This window comes from Oncorhynchus tshawytscha, linkage group LG16 (assembly GCF_018296145.1).
Source record: "Oncorhynchus tshawytscha isolate Ot180627B linkage group LG16, Otsh_v2.0, whole genome shotgun sequence".
Classification (NCBI taxonomy): domain Eukaryota; kingdom Metazoa; phylum Chordata; class Actinopteri; order Salmoniformes; family Salmonidae; genus Oncorhynchus; species Oncorhynchus tshawytscha.
In genome coordinates this window covers 80,007,967-80,024,804 of record NC_056444.1, presented here as the reverse complement: position 1 = coordinate 80,024,804, position 16,838 = coordinate 80,007,967, and the positions used below count along the sequence as shown (strand labels likewise).

General features: G+C 43.7%; 1 protein-coding gene across 2 annotated transcripts; it reads left to right on the top strand.

Moving 5' to 3' along the window:
* The first annotated feature begins 4,446 nt into the window (after positions 1–4,446).
* Positions 4,447–15,215, top strand: LOC112216394 (zinc finger and SCAN domain-containing protein 2-like). Of its 2 annotated transcripts, none has more exons than XM_024376367.2 (5): positions 4,447–4,952; positions 9,012–9,166; positions 9,263–9,344; positions 12,730–13,075; positions 13,338–15,215. In XM_024376367.2, exons 3-5 carry the CDS (start codon positions 9,280–9,282, stop codon positions 14,499–14,501), a joined length of 1,575 nt encoding a protein of 524 aa, XP_024232135.1. In that variant the 5' UTR covers positions 4,447–4,952; positions 9,012–9,166; positions 9,263–9,279; the 3' UTR covers positions 14,502–15,215. The 2 variants fall into 2 exon arrangements, with proteins under 2 accessions (XP_024232135.1, XP_042155667.1); XM_042299733.1 differs by lacking the exon at positions 4,447–4,952 and adding an exon at positions 8,809–8,939.
* Positions 15,216–16,838: the final 1,623 nt, after the last annotated feature.

Here is a 16,838-nt window from a genome sequence, read left to right as displayed (position 1 = left end):
GGGGCCCATCAGAGAGGTGGACATCCCATCAGAGAGGTGGACAAGGGGCCCATCAGAGAGGTGGACAAGGGCCCATCAGAGAGGTGGACAAGGGGCCCATCAGAGAGGTGGGCATGGGCCCCGTCAGAGAGGTGGACAAGGGGCCCATCAGAGAGGTGGACAGGGGCCCATCAGAGAGGTGGACAAGGGGCCCATCAGAGAGGTGGGCAAGGGGCCCATCAGAGAGGTGGACAAGGGGCCCATCAGAGAGGTGGGCAAGGGCCCCGTCAGAGAGGTGGACAAGGGGCCCATCAGAGAGGTGGGCATGGGCCCCGTCAGAGAGGTGGACAAGGGGCCCATCAGAGAGGTGGGCATGGGCCCCGTCAGAGAGGTGGGCATGGGCCCCGTCAGAGAGGTGGACAAGGGGCCCATCAGAGAGGTGGACAAGGGCCCCGTCAGAGGCAAGGGGCCCATCAGAGAGGTGGGCATGGGCCCCGTCAGAGAGGTGGGCATGGGCCCCGTCAGAGAGGTGGGCATGGGCCCCGTCAGAGAGGTGGGCATGGGCCCCGTCAGAGAGGTGGGCATGGGCCCCGTCAAAGAGGTGGGCATGGGCCCCGTCAGAGAGGTGGGCATGGGCCCCGTCAGAGAGGTGGGCATGGGCCCCGTCAGAGAGGTGGGCATGGGCCCCGTCAGAGAGGTGGGCATGGGCCCGTCAAAGAGGTGGGCATGGGCCCCGTCAAAGAGGTGGGCATGGGCCCCGTCAAAGAGGTGGGCATGGGCCCCGTCAAAGAGGTGGGCATGGGCCCCTTCAGAGAGGTGGGCATGGGCCCCGTCAAAAAGGTGGGCAAGGGCCCCGATAAAGAGGTGGGCATGGGCCCCATCATAGAGGTGGGCATGGGCCCCGTCAAAGAGGTGGGCATGGGCCCCGTCAGAGAGGTGGGCATGGGCCCCGTCAGAGACGTGGGCATCAGAGAGGAGGAGGGAGATGGCAGGGAACTGTGGTGTCGAATGAAGTCTGGGCCATCGCCGTTGACCATGTGGTAAACAGAGCCTTCCAGATTAGTTCATCCCAGTCTGAACATATCAACTGTGAATTCAATCATGAGAACCCCTCCCCCCCCAAAACATGTTACAGTATGATCTATTGATGGTTGTTACGGATACAGTTATCCTGTGTGTGTGTGTATCCTGTGTGTGTTTCTTTTCTCTCCTTCTCCCCTCACAGGTGAAAATCATCACTCCCCAATCAGTCAACAATCAATCATCAATCAGAAGACACACCTCCTCCTGTTTCCTACCCTATCACAGTTCCTTCCCCATGGTTTAAAAACCCCATCATTTGTTTGCTCTAGAGCTCAATCTCTCTGTAAATGCCATGTATGTAGATCTCTGTGTTTCACTCTCTCTTTGTGTCTTAACCTCTCTTTTGTTTGAGCACCTCCAAATCACTTTGTCATCTCCTGTGAGTATTGTTTTTTTGGTTATGGTGTTTGTTTGATTGCTGGTGGGAAAAGGGGAAACCAAGACAAGTCACCCATGGGCATACACTACCCGTAGGTGAACTTTGTTAAATACACTAGTTAGAACTGGGCGGACCACCCACAGTATTTTTGGTTAGTTAGCTGTTAAAGTAGGCTAGTCTAGCTTAGGGGTGTTTTTGTATATTTCTTTCTTTCCTTGGGTCCAGCTCAGCCCCTTTTCTGCTCTTCCCCCCCATTTCCGTGTGTTTATAAATAAACCTGGAGTTTGACGGTAGATTTCTGTTGTCGTGGTTATTTCATTCACACTTTTACTTTGTCACAATAATTTGCATGATTTATGTTACGGGTCTCATTACCATCCCCCCCCTAGACTGTCGGGCCAAAAGGGATTCGTAACAATGGTATACTCTGTTCTACCTTCAGATTGGACAGAAGACCCCATGGTGGCGGCCGTGTGCAGACCGACCAGCAGGAGTGCCCAATGGTAGAAACGGTGAGGGCCAAGAATGATCCTTTGTTCGCGCCACCAAGGGCAATTCAAATGATTAAAGAGTCCAACCCAAAACAATGCTGGTGAAGGAGAGGTACTCGGAGCGGTCTTCTATGGTGTTTTTACGGACATATTCAATCTACCTGGAGGTGACAGCATTCTCTCCCCCAAGACACAACTATGACAAAACAACCAACAAAAATAGTACATAGTCAATGGTAGGCTTTGAGGGGAGGTACAGCACATCCCTTGGCAGTGGTACTGTAGGTTACTTAATCATTGACCTCAACCCAGTCTCTCCAAGCATTCACAGTCAGTCCACTGACACACCTACCAGATCACAGCAAAATCGCAATCTACTTGTAAAAGAGCAATACTCAAATCATGAGGCATTAAAGCCTAAGAAACTGCATATTCTTAAGACATTTTATAGATGGAAGGAATGTAGTGTGGAAATATACCGAAAAACAATTAGGCAACAACAAATTCAATCCATTTTAGACAACTTCCTGGACAAAACATTACACTGTAATAGGGAAGGTGTAAACTTGGCAGCAGAAAACTGAAACAGTACATTTAACATCTCAGCTTCCCTATCAAATCTAAAAATGTCAATCAGACAACCTAAGAAAATGAATGACAAATGGTTTGATGAAGAATGCAAAAAAAAAATATCCAACCAAAAATCATAGACAGTCACAGGTCAGGGTTTTCTCCCTTGAGTGTACTACCTGAGGTTGCCACTGGAGAGCACCGATGGGTTACTTCTAGTATCCAGGTGACCCTGATTGGGCTTATTGGGATCACCTGCTGGATGACTATTTTAGGTTCCTCTGTGGGCTGGGCTAGTTGTTCAGGTCTTGTTCAGTGTTCTCGTGTGCCCTTGCGATGAGCACCTTAAGTAAATATTCTGGATTTACCCTTACCTCTGCGTTTCGCTGCACTCGGGTCCGAGTTTGTACTAGCACTAATGTCACTATACCCAGAATCCCTGAGCATACGCCTTGACTATGGTGATTCACTTAAACAATACAGAAAAAGACGGAACAGCGTGTCAGCAATCAGCTCAATGTAATTGTGGGATCCATAGAAGCTAACCTGGGAAAATTGGAACACACAACGAGTTATCTGCAGCAGGCAGATGGAGTGCAAGTCACTACAACTTTTTTTTACCAGTTGGAAGTTAGACTATTTTAAATTGTCATTATGGAGACACCTATTACAAATATTTTTCTATCAAACATATTAACGCCCTAGAACCGATGGGCATCATGAAATATTATGACAAAGCACTGGAAAACGACTTTAAGGCGCTCTAGAGCGCATTAGATATATTCGCTCTGAGGTGGTTTACTACATTTAAATTACATTTGAATTTCTGTTGACCATTAAGTTGCCTATTCATTAACATACCTGTAGGCTACTGTAGCCTACCATTTGAATCAATAAATATGTTGAAATGACGATATGGCTGGAGTCATTGCAAATCAATTTCTGCCACTTGTGTAGCCTGCCTGGAGCTGGCAAACGGATTTAATAAATAGCCTATAACTTCAGTGTATTGTTGTTGTAGCCTTGTGTTGTTATGCAATCATGAATGGCCATGTTTAGTTAATGAAATTGGAAGTTATCAATTGTGATCATGGTAACAGTTCTATCGCAATTGCTGATCAGCTGTTAGAATACATTAGATTGACTGTAACAGTCAGTCAGTTTAGGCTACAGGTAAAAAAAAAAACACTAGCTGTAGGCCTATTCAGTTCATATCCATATTATTAATATATGATTCAGTGATTGAATATAAACTATTCCAGCAGGCTATTGGGCAACATAAACACTACTTATCTCGAAATGGCTTCACTATTCATGTTGAATAAATGACTGTCAATTTGAACAAAACAAATTTTACATCTTGCCAATTCTACTGGGCTATAGGCTACCTGCATCTAGCTAACCAAACAATGGCACAATTGAATTACAGTCATAAACCTAGATTTTAGTGAGAATGCCTAGCCTATGCCTGTTGAAATTACAAATCAATCGCACAATTAGGTCATTCATCACGGTTTGTAGTCGTAACATCTGACACATAATGGCACAATTGTCAGAAAATAGCCTAACACGAGTTTAAAAAAAATTCGAACAAGTGTTTTTTTGCAGAGATTTTGACATCCTCTGTCCAACTTTCATCCTTCAAACCTTCCTGTTGGAAGTATCTATAGTTATGCACATGCGCATAAGGGATTTATTTACAATAAAAGTTACACGAGTTAAATCGACATCCATTGATGAAAATGATCTGCCGAGTTTAATAAAGGCGAATTATATTTTATCTTGGAACATATTTATTAGTTACGTTAGCTTGCAATCATTATTTGGATGGAAAACCGAATTTTGCTTCTTACAAATTGTGTCGATATTCCTTAATTTGCTCGATAACGTTATGATAAAAGGGTAAATGAGAGAAGTGTCACCTCTGGGGGTAGTTGTCAGGCCTTGAGGGCGGGTTTTGAGTAGGCATGGGTTCGACTGTTAAGTTAGTCCCCATTTTTGCGCTAAACCTGGTAACCCTCTTGTCCTGTGCGTTTGGTAGTCGAGCGAGTAGTAGTTTTAATTTAAGATCTAAAAGAGTTTTAATTTAAGACCCAAAAGAGTTTTAATAAACTCACCCAACAGCTTTTTAAAAAGTTAAATATGCCAAGGAAGTGTGTTGTTGCTGGGTGCAGTAATACCCTTAAGGACGGGGTTACGACTCATTTGTGGCCCAAAGATGAAAAGATCGCAAGTGGGATCGGTTTGTCCGGTTGACGCGATTGGATTAAGGGAACCACGGCCACTACTGTATGCGGTGCTCATTTCACCCCGGAGGACTTCGATGGCTATAACCAGTGGAAGGCAGGATTCGGAATGAGACCGACTGAAACCATGTGCCGACGGTGCATGTGAAGCCTGACCAACCAAACATAACGTCAAGAACATCATCAGTGATGAAGATAAACCGGGTAAATTCAATGTGTTCAACTTTACTATAGCTAACTACACTTGGCTAATTTAGTTATGTATTATGACAACCACCCTTTAAAATAGTATTTTATTTTGTTAATTTATTCACGCCCGTCCTGTTGGTGGCGATAATACATTTTTAGCGTGTAGTTCGCCATAACATCACCGAAGAAGAACTGCGTTCCTCTGTTAACTTTAGGCAACGACGAGCAAAAGCAAGAGATTGTGCAGTAGTTGGCTGCAAGGCAACAAATGTTTCTTTGCTCGGTCTTCCAAACGAACAGTCACTTCGTCGAATTTGGCTTCGATATATATATTTTTTTAAATGAAGTGCCAGAGAAGTTAAGTCCGAACCTGCGCATCAAAATGGAGCTTTTTATAGTAAAGCATTCCGTGCATCACATTTGCATACTTGTGTAAGGGAGCCACCTATTTGTAATGTGATGAGTAGATTGGATAGTCATAATTTAGGCTAATCATATAACTCAATCACTGTTAGCAAAAAAAGACAGTTCAATGCATGTCTGAGGACGTATAGCATAGAGTAGACCTAAGGCTACATCAGATACGTCTTTATTCGCACAGGAAAAATCATTCAACCCTACTACACTTTATATGACTGGAGACATTAGCAGATATATTTTTTTTAATACTATAAATGACAGGGTAGCCTACTCTGCTGATACTGACAAACATATTAGTAAAAACATTGTCCATATAATAGGTCCTACGAGAAGGGGAGACGCAAATAGAATATGATGTTCGTCTCAACTGGACGAGGAAGTTATTGTCCAAAAACAAACTTGAAGTCGCACTGACCCAACAATGAGAAATACAATTTTATTTGTCACATGTGCCGAATACAACAGGTGTAGACAGTGAAATGCTTAATTACAAGCCCTTAACCAACAATACAGTTCACGAAATAGAGTGAAGGTGATAGTGTATATGTGCAGTACCAGGGATATGGCCGACACTCTCCGCTGGTGCCAATAAGCCAGTTGAGCGAACAACAGTAGCCCAACTAAAATACCTGTATTTTAATTTATTTTAAATGAACCTCTCCAGAAATAAGTCTCTCACTGTTGCCGTCTGCTATCTACCCCCCTCTGCTCCCAGCTGTGCCCTGGACACCATTTGTGAATTGATCGCCCCCCCATCTAGCTTCAGAGTTCGTTCTGTTAGGTGACCTACACTGGGATATGCTTAACACCCCGGCAGTCCTACAATCTAAGCTAGATCTCACACAAATCATTAAGGAACCCACCAGGTACAACCCTAAATCCGTAAACATGGGCACCCTCATAGACATTATCCTGACCAACTTGCCCTCCAAATACACCTTCGCTGTTTTCAATCAGGATCTCAGCGATCACTACCTCATTTCCTATATCAGCTATGGGTCCGTGGTCAAATGACCACCTCTCCACTGTCAAACACTCCCTAAAACACTTCTGCGAGCAGGCTTTTCTAATCGACCTGGCCCGGGTATCCTGGAAGGATATTGACCTCATCCCGTCAGTCGGGATGCCTGGTCAGCCTGGTCAATCTTTTAAAAGTAATTTCCTCACCATCTTAGATAAGCATGCCCCGTTGCCTCCCCAGCTTCTCCTTCACCTATATCCAGACAGCAGATGTTATGAAAGAGCTGCAAAACCTGGACCAGTACAAATCAGCTGGGCTAGACAATCTGGACCCTCTCTAAAACTATCCGCTGCCATTGTCGCAACCCCTATTACCAGCTTGTTCAACCTCTCATTCCTATCGTCCGAGATCCCTAAAGATTGGAAAGCTGCCGCGGTCATCCCCCTCTTCAAAGGGGGTGACACCCTAGACACAAACTGTTACAGACCTATATCCATCCTGCCCTTCCTATGTAAAGTCTTAGAAAGCCAGGTTAATAAACAGGTCACTGACCATTTCGAATCCCACCGTACCTTCTCCGCTGTGCAATCCGGCTTCCGAGCCGGTCACTGGTGTACCTCAGCCACACTCAAGGTACTAAACGATATCATAACCACCATCGATAAAAGACAGTACTGTGCAGCCGTCTTCATCGACCTGGCCAAGGCTTTCGACTCTGTCAATCACCGTATTCTTATCGGCAGACGACTGACGACTGCCTCGCCTGGTTCACCAACTACTTTGCAGACAGAGTTCAGTGTGTCAAATCGGAGGGCATGTTGTCCAGACCTCTGGCAGTGTCTATGGGGTACCACAGGGTTCAATTCTCGGGCCGACTCTTTTCTCTGTATACATCAATGATGTCGCTCTGATCCACCTCTACGCAGACAACACCATTCTGTATACTTCTGGCCCTTCCTTGGACACTGTGCTAACTAACCTCCAAACGAGATCCAATGCCATACAACACTCCTTCCGTGGCCTCCAACTGCTCTTAAACGCTAGAAAACCAAATGCATGCTTTTCAACCATTCGCTGCCGGCACCCGCACCCGCCCGACTAGCATCACCACCCTCGATGGTTCCGACCTAGAATATGTGGACAACTATAAATACCTAGGTGTCTGGCTAGACTGTAAACTCTCCTTCCAGACTCATATTAAACATCTCCAATCCAAAATCAAATCTAGAATCGGCTTTCTATTTCACAACAAAGCCTCCTTCACTCACGCCGCCAAATTTACCCTAGTAAAACTGACTATCCTACCGATCCTCGACTTCGGCGATGTCATCTACAAAATAGCTTCCAACACTCTACTCAGCAAATTAGATGTAGTCAATCACAGTGCCATCCGTTTTGTTACCAAATCACCTTATACCACCCACCACTGCGACCTGTATGCTCTAGTCGGCTGGCCCTCGCTACATATTCGTCGCCAGACCCACTGGCTCCAGGTCATCTACAAGTCTATACTAGGTAAAGCTCCGCCTTATCTCAGTTCACTGGTCACGATAACAACACCCACCCTTAGCACACGTTCCAGCAGGTATATCTCACTGATCATCCCCAAAGCCAACACCTCATTTGGCCGCCTTTCCTTCCAGTTCTCTGCTGCCAGTGACTGGAACGAATTGCAAAAATCGCTGAAGTTGGACTTTTATTTCCCTCACCAACTTTAAAAATCAACTATCTGAGCAGCTAACCGATCACTGCAGCTGTACATAGTCCATCTGTTAATAGCCCACCCAATCTACCTACCTCATCCCCACACTGTTTTTATTTCATTTACTTTTCTGCTTTTTTGCACACCAGTATTTCTACTTGCACATCATCATGTGCTCATTTATCACTCCAGTGTTAATCTTCTAAATTGTAATTATTCGCTCCTACGGCCTATTTATTGCTGACCTCATGCCTTTTGCACACACTGTATATAGACTTTCTTTTCTCTATTGTGTCATTGACTTGTTTGTGTTATTGGCTTGTTTATCGTTTACTCCATGTGTAACTCTGTCTGCGTCACACTGCTTTGCTTTATCTTGGCCAGGTCGCAGTTGCAAATGAGAACTTGTTCTCAACTAGCCTACCTGGTTAAATAAAGGTGAAATAGAATATAAAACCCAACGTGGTCCCATGTTTCATGAGTTGAAATAAAAGATCCCAAAAAATGTTCTCTCAAATTGTGTGCACAAATTAGTTTACATCTCTGTTAGTGAGCATATCTCATTTGCAATGATAATCCATCCACCTGACAGATGTGGCATATGAAGATGATTTAACAGCAGGATCATTACACAGGTGCACCTTGTGCTGGGGACAATAAAAAGCCACTCTAAAATGTGCAGTTGTGTCACACAACACAATGCCACAGATGTCTCAAGTTTTGAGGAAGGGTACAATTGGCATGCTGACTGCAGGAATGTCCACTAGAGCTGTTGCCAGAGAATTTGTTATTTTCTCTACCATAAGCTGCCTCCAACGTCGTTTTCCAGAATTTGGCAGTATGTCCAACCTGCCTCACAAGCACAGACCACGTGTATGGCGTTGTGTGGGAGAGCGTCCATTCTCAATACCAGCGAAGGGTAAAGAAAATATTTAGCCAAATATTGCAAAACCCCCTGTAGTTATAGTTGATAAGATGTTGTCTTGTTTAGGTGGAAAACGTGACGTTGGGCCTGACGACAAAATATGAGGGACGTCAGTATGAAACGACAACATGCAACATTACAGTACCATCACCTCCAAGATGCGCTGTGGTAAAACACAACGTCTCAACACAGGCTTATTATTACAGAAAAGAAAAACAAAGGTGAGTGATATGGCTCGTATCTTTTTTCTAGTTTCCTCCTTTTCAGCTGGAATGAATTGGTGTTTACATGCCCCTGTATTGTGTCTGATTTTACAGCCGTCCAAGTCTGGCCAATGCGGAAGACTGTCGGAGTCAATACTTCCTTTACGGAGGACATACCACGGAAGGAAGTGAACCGGTATATACAGTTGAAGTCAAGTTTACATCCACTTAGGTTGGAGTCATTAAAACTCGTTTTTCAAACACTCCACAGATTTCTTGTTAACAAACTATAGTTTTGGCAAGTCTGTTGGGATATCTCCTTTGTGCATGACACAAGTCATTTTTCCAACAATTGTTTACAGACGGATTATTTCACTTATAATTCACTGTATCACAATTCCAGTGGGTCAAAAGTGTACATACACTTAGTTGACAGTGCCTTTAAACAGCTTGGAAAATTCCAGAAAATTATGTCATGGCTTTAGAAGCTTCTGATAGGCTAACTGACATCATTTGAGTCAATTGTAGGTGTACTTGTGGATGTATTTCAAGGCCTACCTTCAAACTCCGTACTCTTTGCTTGACATCATGTGAAAATCAAAATAAATAAGCCAAGATCTCAGAAAAAAGATTGTAGACCTCCACAAGTCTGTTTCATCCTTGGGGGCAATTTCCAAATGCCTGAAGGTGCCGCGTTCATCTGTACAAACAATAGTACACAAGTATAAACACCATGGGACCACGCAGCCGTCATGCCGCTCAGGAAGGAGACATGTTCTGTCTTCTAGAGATGAACGTTCTTTGGTGTGCAAATCAATCCCAGAACAACAGCAAAGGACCTTGTGGAGACACTAGAGGAAACGGGTTACAAAATGATCTTTTGCCACAGTAAAACGAGTCCTATATCGACATAACCTGAAAGACCGCTCAGCAAGGGAGAAGCCACTGCTCCAAAACCACCATAAAAAAAAAAATCCAGATTAGTGTGCAACTGCACATGGGGACAAAGATCGTTTTTTTTTTTTTTAGAAATGTCCTTTGGTTTGATCATACAAAAATAGAACTGTTTGGCCATAATGACCATTATGTTTGGAGGAAAACGGGGACGCTTGCAAGCTGAAGAACACCATCCCAACCATGAAGCACAGGGGTGGCAGCATCATGTTGTGGGGGTGCTTTGCTGCAGGAGGGACTGGTCCACGTCACAAAATAGATGGCATCATGAGGTAGGAAAATTGTGGATATATTGAAGCAGCATGGAAGTTTAGGCTTGGTCGCATATGGGTCTTCCAAATGGACAATAACCCCAAGCATACTTCAAAAGTTGGGGCAAAATGGCTTAAGGACAACAAAGTCAAGGTATTGGAGAAGAGGTTGACCGATTTATGATTTTTAAACTCCGATACCGATTATTGGAGGACCAAAAAAAGCCGATACTGATTAATCGTCCGTTTTTAAATTTTTATTTTATTTGTAGTAATGACAATTACAACAATACTGAATGAACACTTATTTTAACTTAATATAATAAATCAATTTAGCCTCAAATAATGAAACATGTTCAAGTTCCTTGCTCAGAACATATGAAAGCTGGTGGTTCCTTTTAACATGAGTCTTCAATATTCCCAGGTAAGAAGTTTTAGGTTGTAGTTATTATAGGACTATTTCCCTCTATACTATTTGTATTTCATTAACCTTTGACTATTGGATGTTCTTATAGGCACTTTAGTATTGCCAGTGTAACAGTATAGCTTCTATCCCTCTCCTCGCTCGAACCAGGAACACATCGTCAACAGCCACCCACGAAGCATCGTTACCCATCGCTCCACAAAAGCCGCGGCCCTTGCAGAGAAAGGGGAACAACGACTTCAAGGTCTCAGAGCGAGTGACGTCACTGATTGAAACGCTATTAGCGCGCACCTCGCTAACTAGCTAGCCATTTCACATAGGTTACACCAGCCTAATCTCGGGAGTTGATAGGCTTGAAGTCATAAACAGCGCAATGCTTGATGCACAGGGAAGAGCTGCTGGCAAATGCACGAAAGTGCTGTTTGAATGAATGCTTATGAGCCTGCTGCTGCCTACCATCGCTCAGTCAGACTGCTATATCAAATCATAGACTTAATTATAACATAATACGCAAATACGAGCCTTTGGTCATTAATATGGTCGAATCCGGTAGCTATCATTTCGAAAACAAAACGTGTATTCTTTCAGTGAAATACGGAACCGTTCTGTATTATCTAACAGGTGGCATCCCTAAGTCTAAATAATGCTGTTACATTGCACAACCTTCAATGTCATGATTGTGTAAAATTCTGGCAAAGTAATTACGATCTTTGTTAGGAATAAATGGACTTCACACAGTTCGCAACGAGCCAGGCGGCCCAAACTGCTGCATATACCCCGACTGCTTGCACGGAACGCAGGAGAAGTGACACAATTTCGCTAGTTATAAGAAATTCATGTTAGCAGGCAATATTAACTAAATATGCAGGTTTAAAAATACACTGCTCAAAAAAATAAAGGGAACACTAAAATAACACATCCTAGATCTGAATGAATGAAATATTCATATTAAATACTTTTTTCTTTACATAGTTGAATGTGCTGACAACAATCACACAAGTTTGATCAATGGAAATCAAATGTATCAACCCATGGAGGTCTGGATTTGGAGTCACACTCAAAATGAAAGTGGAAAACCACACTACAGGCTGATCCAACTTTAATGTAATGTCCTTAAAACAAGTCAAAATGAGGCTCAGTAGTATGTGGCCTCCACGTGCCTGTATGACCTCCCTACAACGCCTGGGCATGCTCTTGATGAGGTGGCGGATGGTCTCCTGAGGGATCTCCTCCCAGACCTGGACTAAAGATGGAGCGAGACATGATGTCCCAGATGTGCTCAATTGGATTCAGGTCTGGGGAACGGGCGGGCCAGTCCATAGCATCAATGCCTTCCTCTTGCAGGAACTGCTGACACACTCCAGCCACATGAGGCCTGACTCAGTTACACCAGCTCTGTCAGGAGGAATGGGCCAAAATTCACCCAACTTATTGTGGGAAGCTTGTGGAAGGCTATCTGAAGTGTTTGACTGAATTTAAACAATTTCAAGGCAATGCTACCAAATTCTAATTGAGTGTATGTCAACGTCTGACCCACTGGGAATGTGATGAAAGAAATAAAAGCTGAAATAAATCATTCTCTCTACTATTATTCTGACATTTCACATTTTTTAAAATAAAGTAGTGATCCTAACTGATCTAAGACAGGGGATTTTTACTAGGATTAAATGACAGGAATTATGAAAACTGTGTTTAAATGTATTTGGCTAAGGCGTATGTAAACTTCCGACTTCAACTGTACATTTTATTTTTGTTAAAGTGGGAAACTATTGTAAATGAATTGGCTAATGAATGTTGGGCCCATAGCCTTAGTAATACGAGCAACTATTCAGCTGTAAATTGTCATACAAATATGCATAACGACTTTTGACCTGTCTCACTGTCTGGCCTGCTTGCAAATCCTAATCTGTGATAGTTTGTGATTTATTTATAAATGCATAATTTTCTTCCAGTTTACACTCTGTTGCGGTGTACATGGCCAGGAAGTACGTGGTCTACGAAGACTGCCTCCTTCCGTTGTTCAAGACTTGTCCGGTCTGTCGCAGCTCCTGTAGCGTCGACAAGTTCATCCAAGATACCCTGCTCACCATCAACCAGTTCTGTAACCACTGTGACCACCGGAGCCAATGGAAGAGCCAGCCTTTTAACCTCCCAGCTAGATACCTGTCCTCTTCAGCAGCTGCAGCATCGACTGGCACAACTAATGCTTCGATTGGCATAACAACTGGCACATCCACTGACGCTCTGACTGACTCCTCAACTGGCCCAACTTGCACCATCAAATCTCAGACCCTGAAGGTAGCCTATATCATTTTTCACTATACAATGCATGAATACAAATACACACAAGCCATTAGAAACAAGCCTATTTTTAATGATGAGGTGTTTGTCAAGTTAACCAATAACTACAATTGTCGTCAGCCATATGGCTACCTCATTTTAACTAAGTGAAATCAGGAGGTTGGCCGATGTCCCATTCTGCATTGGGATTCTGTCAAACCAGTAGTTAAGTGTAGATATTGTTGGAGGAGTTGCTCATTATTGTTCATTGTCCTTGTAGACAGCGGAGGATGGGGATCTTCTGTTGGAGAATTACGATGGTAATATTTGCAACAAGGGTCTGGAGGACATTCAGACCCTGGTGTTTGAGACAACCTTTTGTATGCATGACAACCTTTTGTATGCACGTCAGTCCTTGGAGGAGGAACAGGAAGAGGAGGAGGAGACGGAGGAGGAGGGCTCCGATGTGGAGTGGCAACCTGAGGTTGAGTTAAGTGCTCTTCTAGCCTCCGAATGGGATTCCCGGGCGCTCTGCCCGGATTGTGGCACGTTTATCAAAGGCTGCAAGGCTCACGTCTGCGAGCATGCCAAGCCGTTTGTCTGCCAGGACTGTGGCAAGCGGTTTGTTAACGAGACCTCTCTCAACATTCACCAAAGAATCCACAAGCCAGGCTACGTGCACGGGTGCAAGTACTGCCTCAAGCCATTCCAGAGCAGGCCGGAGAAGCTGAGGCATGAGGAGAGTCACCCGCGTGTAGAAAAGGCCTACGAATGCCCCGACTGCCCCATACGATTCAGCGACATTAAAGCCCGGGACGGCCACCTTCAAAGCCACAGAGGGCCCACATGGTACATTTGCGATATCTGCAAAATGGAGTTTACAAGGAGTAGCTACCTAGAAAGACACATGCTAGTCCACAGCGGGGAGAAGCCCTACACATGCCCCGAGTGCCAGCGCTCCTTCAACCAGGCGAGCCACCTCAAGTCTCACATGCGCCTTCACACTGGCGAGCGGCCGTACAAGTGCCGGCATTGTGACAAGTACTTCAACCACAACGTGAGTCTGAAAAGCCACGTCCAGCGCTACCATCCTGCCTCTGGGACCAATGAGAAGAAACAGGAGCCAGTCTCAAACTCAGACACTCTGACTGAACAACAGCTAGTGATCGAGGAGAGTCGAAAGACTAATGCAGGGTCTGGGCAGGAAAGAGTGAAGAGGGCAGGGAGGAAGAGGAAACGCCTGACTTTTGACCCTGAGGAGTTGGGGGAGAGTGAGCACAACAGTGACTCCGACTTCAACCCAGGGGCAGAAGAGGGCGGTAGCAACAAGAAGACTACAGGCAGACCAAAAGGCAGGCCGAGAATGAGACCAGGGACCACCAGAGAGATGTATACAGGAAGTGTGACTAAAGAGCAGGATGGATCCAACCTGAATGAACAGTAGGAGGAGGACAGGGGTACCAAAATGAAGGCCACTAGAAGGGGGAGAGGGACACCAATAACCATTGAAGAGCTGCATGAGGGAACTGCTTGCGACGAGCTTGATGAATCAAACCTGAATGAACAAGTGCCATCAATAGAGACTGCTCTTTCTGAACTTTTAGAGAGTTGTTGGCCGATTCAAAATGTAGATGAGGCTTTTGACTCAATGCTAAATTAACTGTTAGTTATTGAGGATTTGTCCCCCCCCCTATATTTTCTATATTTTTTTTTACACGTTGAAGAAAAATAGTTATGATTCGACACATGTTCATAAGGTTCAAGATTCTACTCTAAAGCAGGGTCAACAAGGAAACTGTCAACGCGTCCCAAATTGTACCCTAATTCCCTATACAGCGCACTACTTTTGAACAGCCTACATTGCGTTGGTTTCAGACACCGTTGCGTTGAGCCATAAGCCTACCGCCTGATCCCTTATGTTCAACATTTTGTGTTCTAGAGAACCTGATGAGTTGCTGTCTACATTATGATCAGTTAAGAAGAAAAACATCAAAGTGCCTCCTATACTTTGTCGTTGATAAGCGGTTATCTTGGATTGTAATTCCTATCATTTGCAGACAAGATTGTAATAAACTCCATTATAAACCGGGTGGTTCGTGCCCTGAATGCTGATTGGCTGAAAGCCGTGGTATATCAGACCGTATACCACGGGTATGACCAAAAATGACTTTTTACTGTTCTAATTACGTTGGTAACCAGTTTATAACAGCACTAAGGCACCTCTGGGGTTTGTGTTATATGGCTGATATACCACAGCTAACGGCTGTATCCAGGCACTCCGCGTTGCGCATAAGAACACTCCTTGACCAATAGCACACCCCCTTGCTTAAAGCATGTTTATTTTACTTTTATTATTGAATTGAATAGTATTGCTGCTACATTTTCTAACATTTTTCCAACCCACCTCAAATCTAGACTTTCATAAACCTTAAACCGTTAAAAGTAGATTGGCCCTGGGGTGAGGTCAACAGTCTAGAGGTCGACCGATTTTAATCGGGAATGGCCGATTTCAAGTTTTCATAACAACCGGTAATCTGCATTTTTGGACAGCGATTATGGCCGATTACATTGCACTCCACGAGGAGACTGTGTGGCAGGCTGACTACCTGTTATGTGAGTGCAGCAAGAAGCCAAGCTTAGGTGCTAGCTAGCATTAAACTTATCTTATAAAAAAAAAACAATCAATCTTAACAATCACTAGTTAACTACACATGGTTGATGATATCACTAGTTTATCTAGCTTGTCCTGCTTTGCATATAATCGATGCGGTGCCTGTTAATGTATCATGGAATCACAGCCTACTTCGCCAAATGGGTGATTTAACAAGCGCATTTGTGAAAAAAGCACTGTCGTTGCACCAATGTTTACCCAACCATAAACATCAATGCCTTTCTTAAAATCAATACACATGTAGATATTTTTAAATCGGCATATTTAGTTAATATTGCCTGCTAACATGAATTTCTTTTAACTAGGGAAATTGTGTCACTTCTCTTGCGTTCTGTGCAAGCAGTCAGGGTATATGCAGCAGTTTGGGCCGCTTGGCTCGTTGCGAACTGCGTGAAGACCATTTCTTCCTAACAAAGACCGTAATTAATTTGCAAGAATTGTACATAATTATAACATTACATTGAAGGTTGTGCAATGTAACAGCAATATTTAGACTGATGGATGCCACCCGTTAGATAAAATACGGAAAGGTTCCGTATTTCACTGAAAAAAATTAACGTTTTGTTTTCGAAATTATCGTTTCCAGATTTGACCATATTAGTGACCTAAGGCTCGTATTTCTGTGTGTTATTATATTATAATTAAGTCTATGATTTGATAGAGCAGTCTGACTGAGTGGTCGGTAGCAGCAGGCTCGTAAGCATTCATTCAAACAGCACTTTCCTACATTTGCCAGCAGCTCTTCGCTGTGCTTCAAGCATTGCGCTGTTTACGACTTCAAGCCTATCAACTCCCGAGATTAGGCTGGCAATACTAAAGTACCTATTAGAACATCCAATAGTCAAAGGTATATGAAATACAAATGGTATAGAGAGAAATAGTCCTATAATAACTACAACCTAAAACTTCTTACCTGGGAATATTGAAGGAACCACCAGCTTTCATATGTTCTGAGCAAGGAACTTAAACGTTAGCTTTTTTACATGGCACATATTGCACTTTTACTTCTCCAACACTTTCTTTTTACATTATTTAAACCAAATTGAACATGTTTCATTATTTATTTGAGACTAAATAGATTTTATTGATGTATTATATTAAGTTAAAATA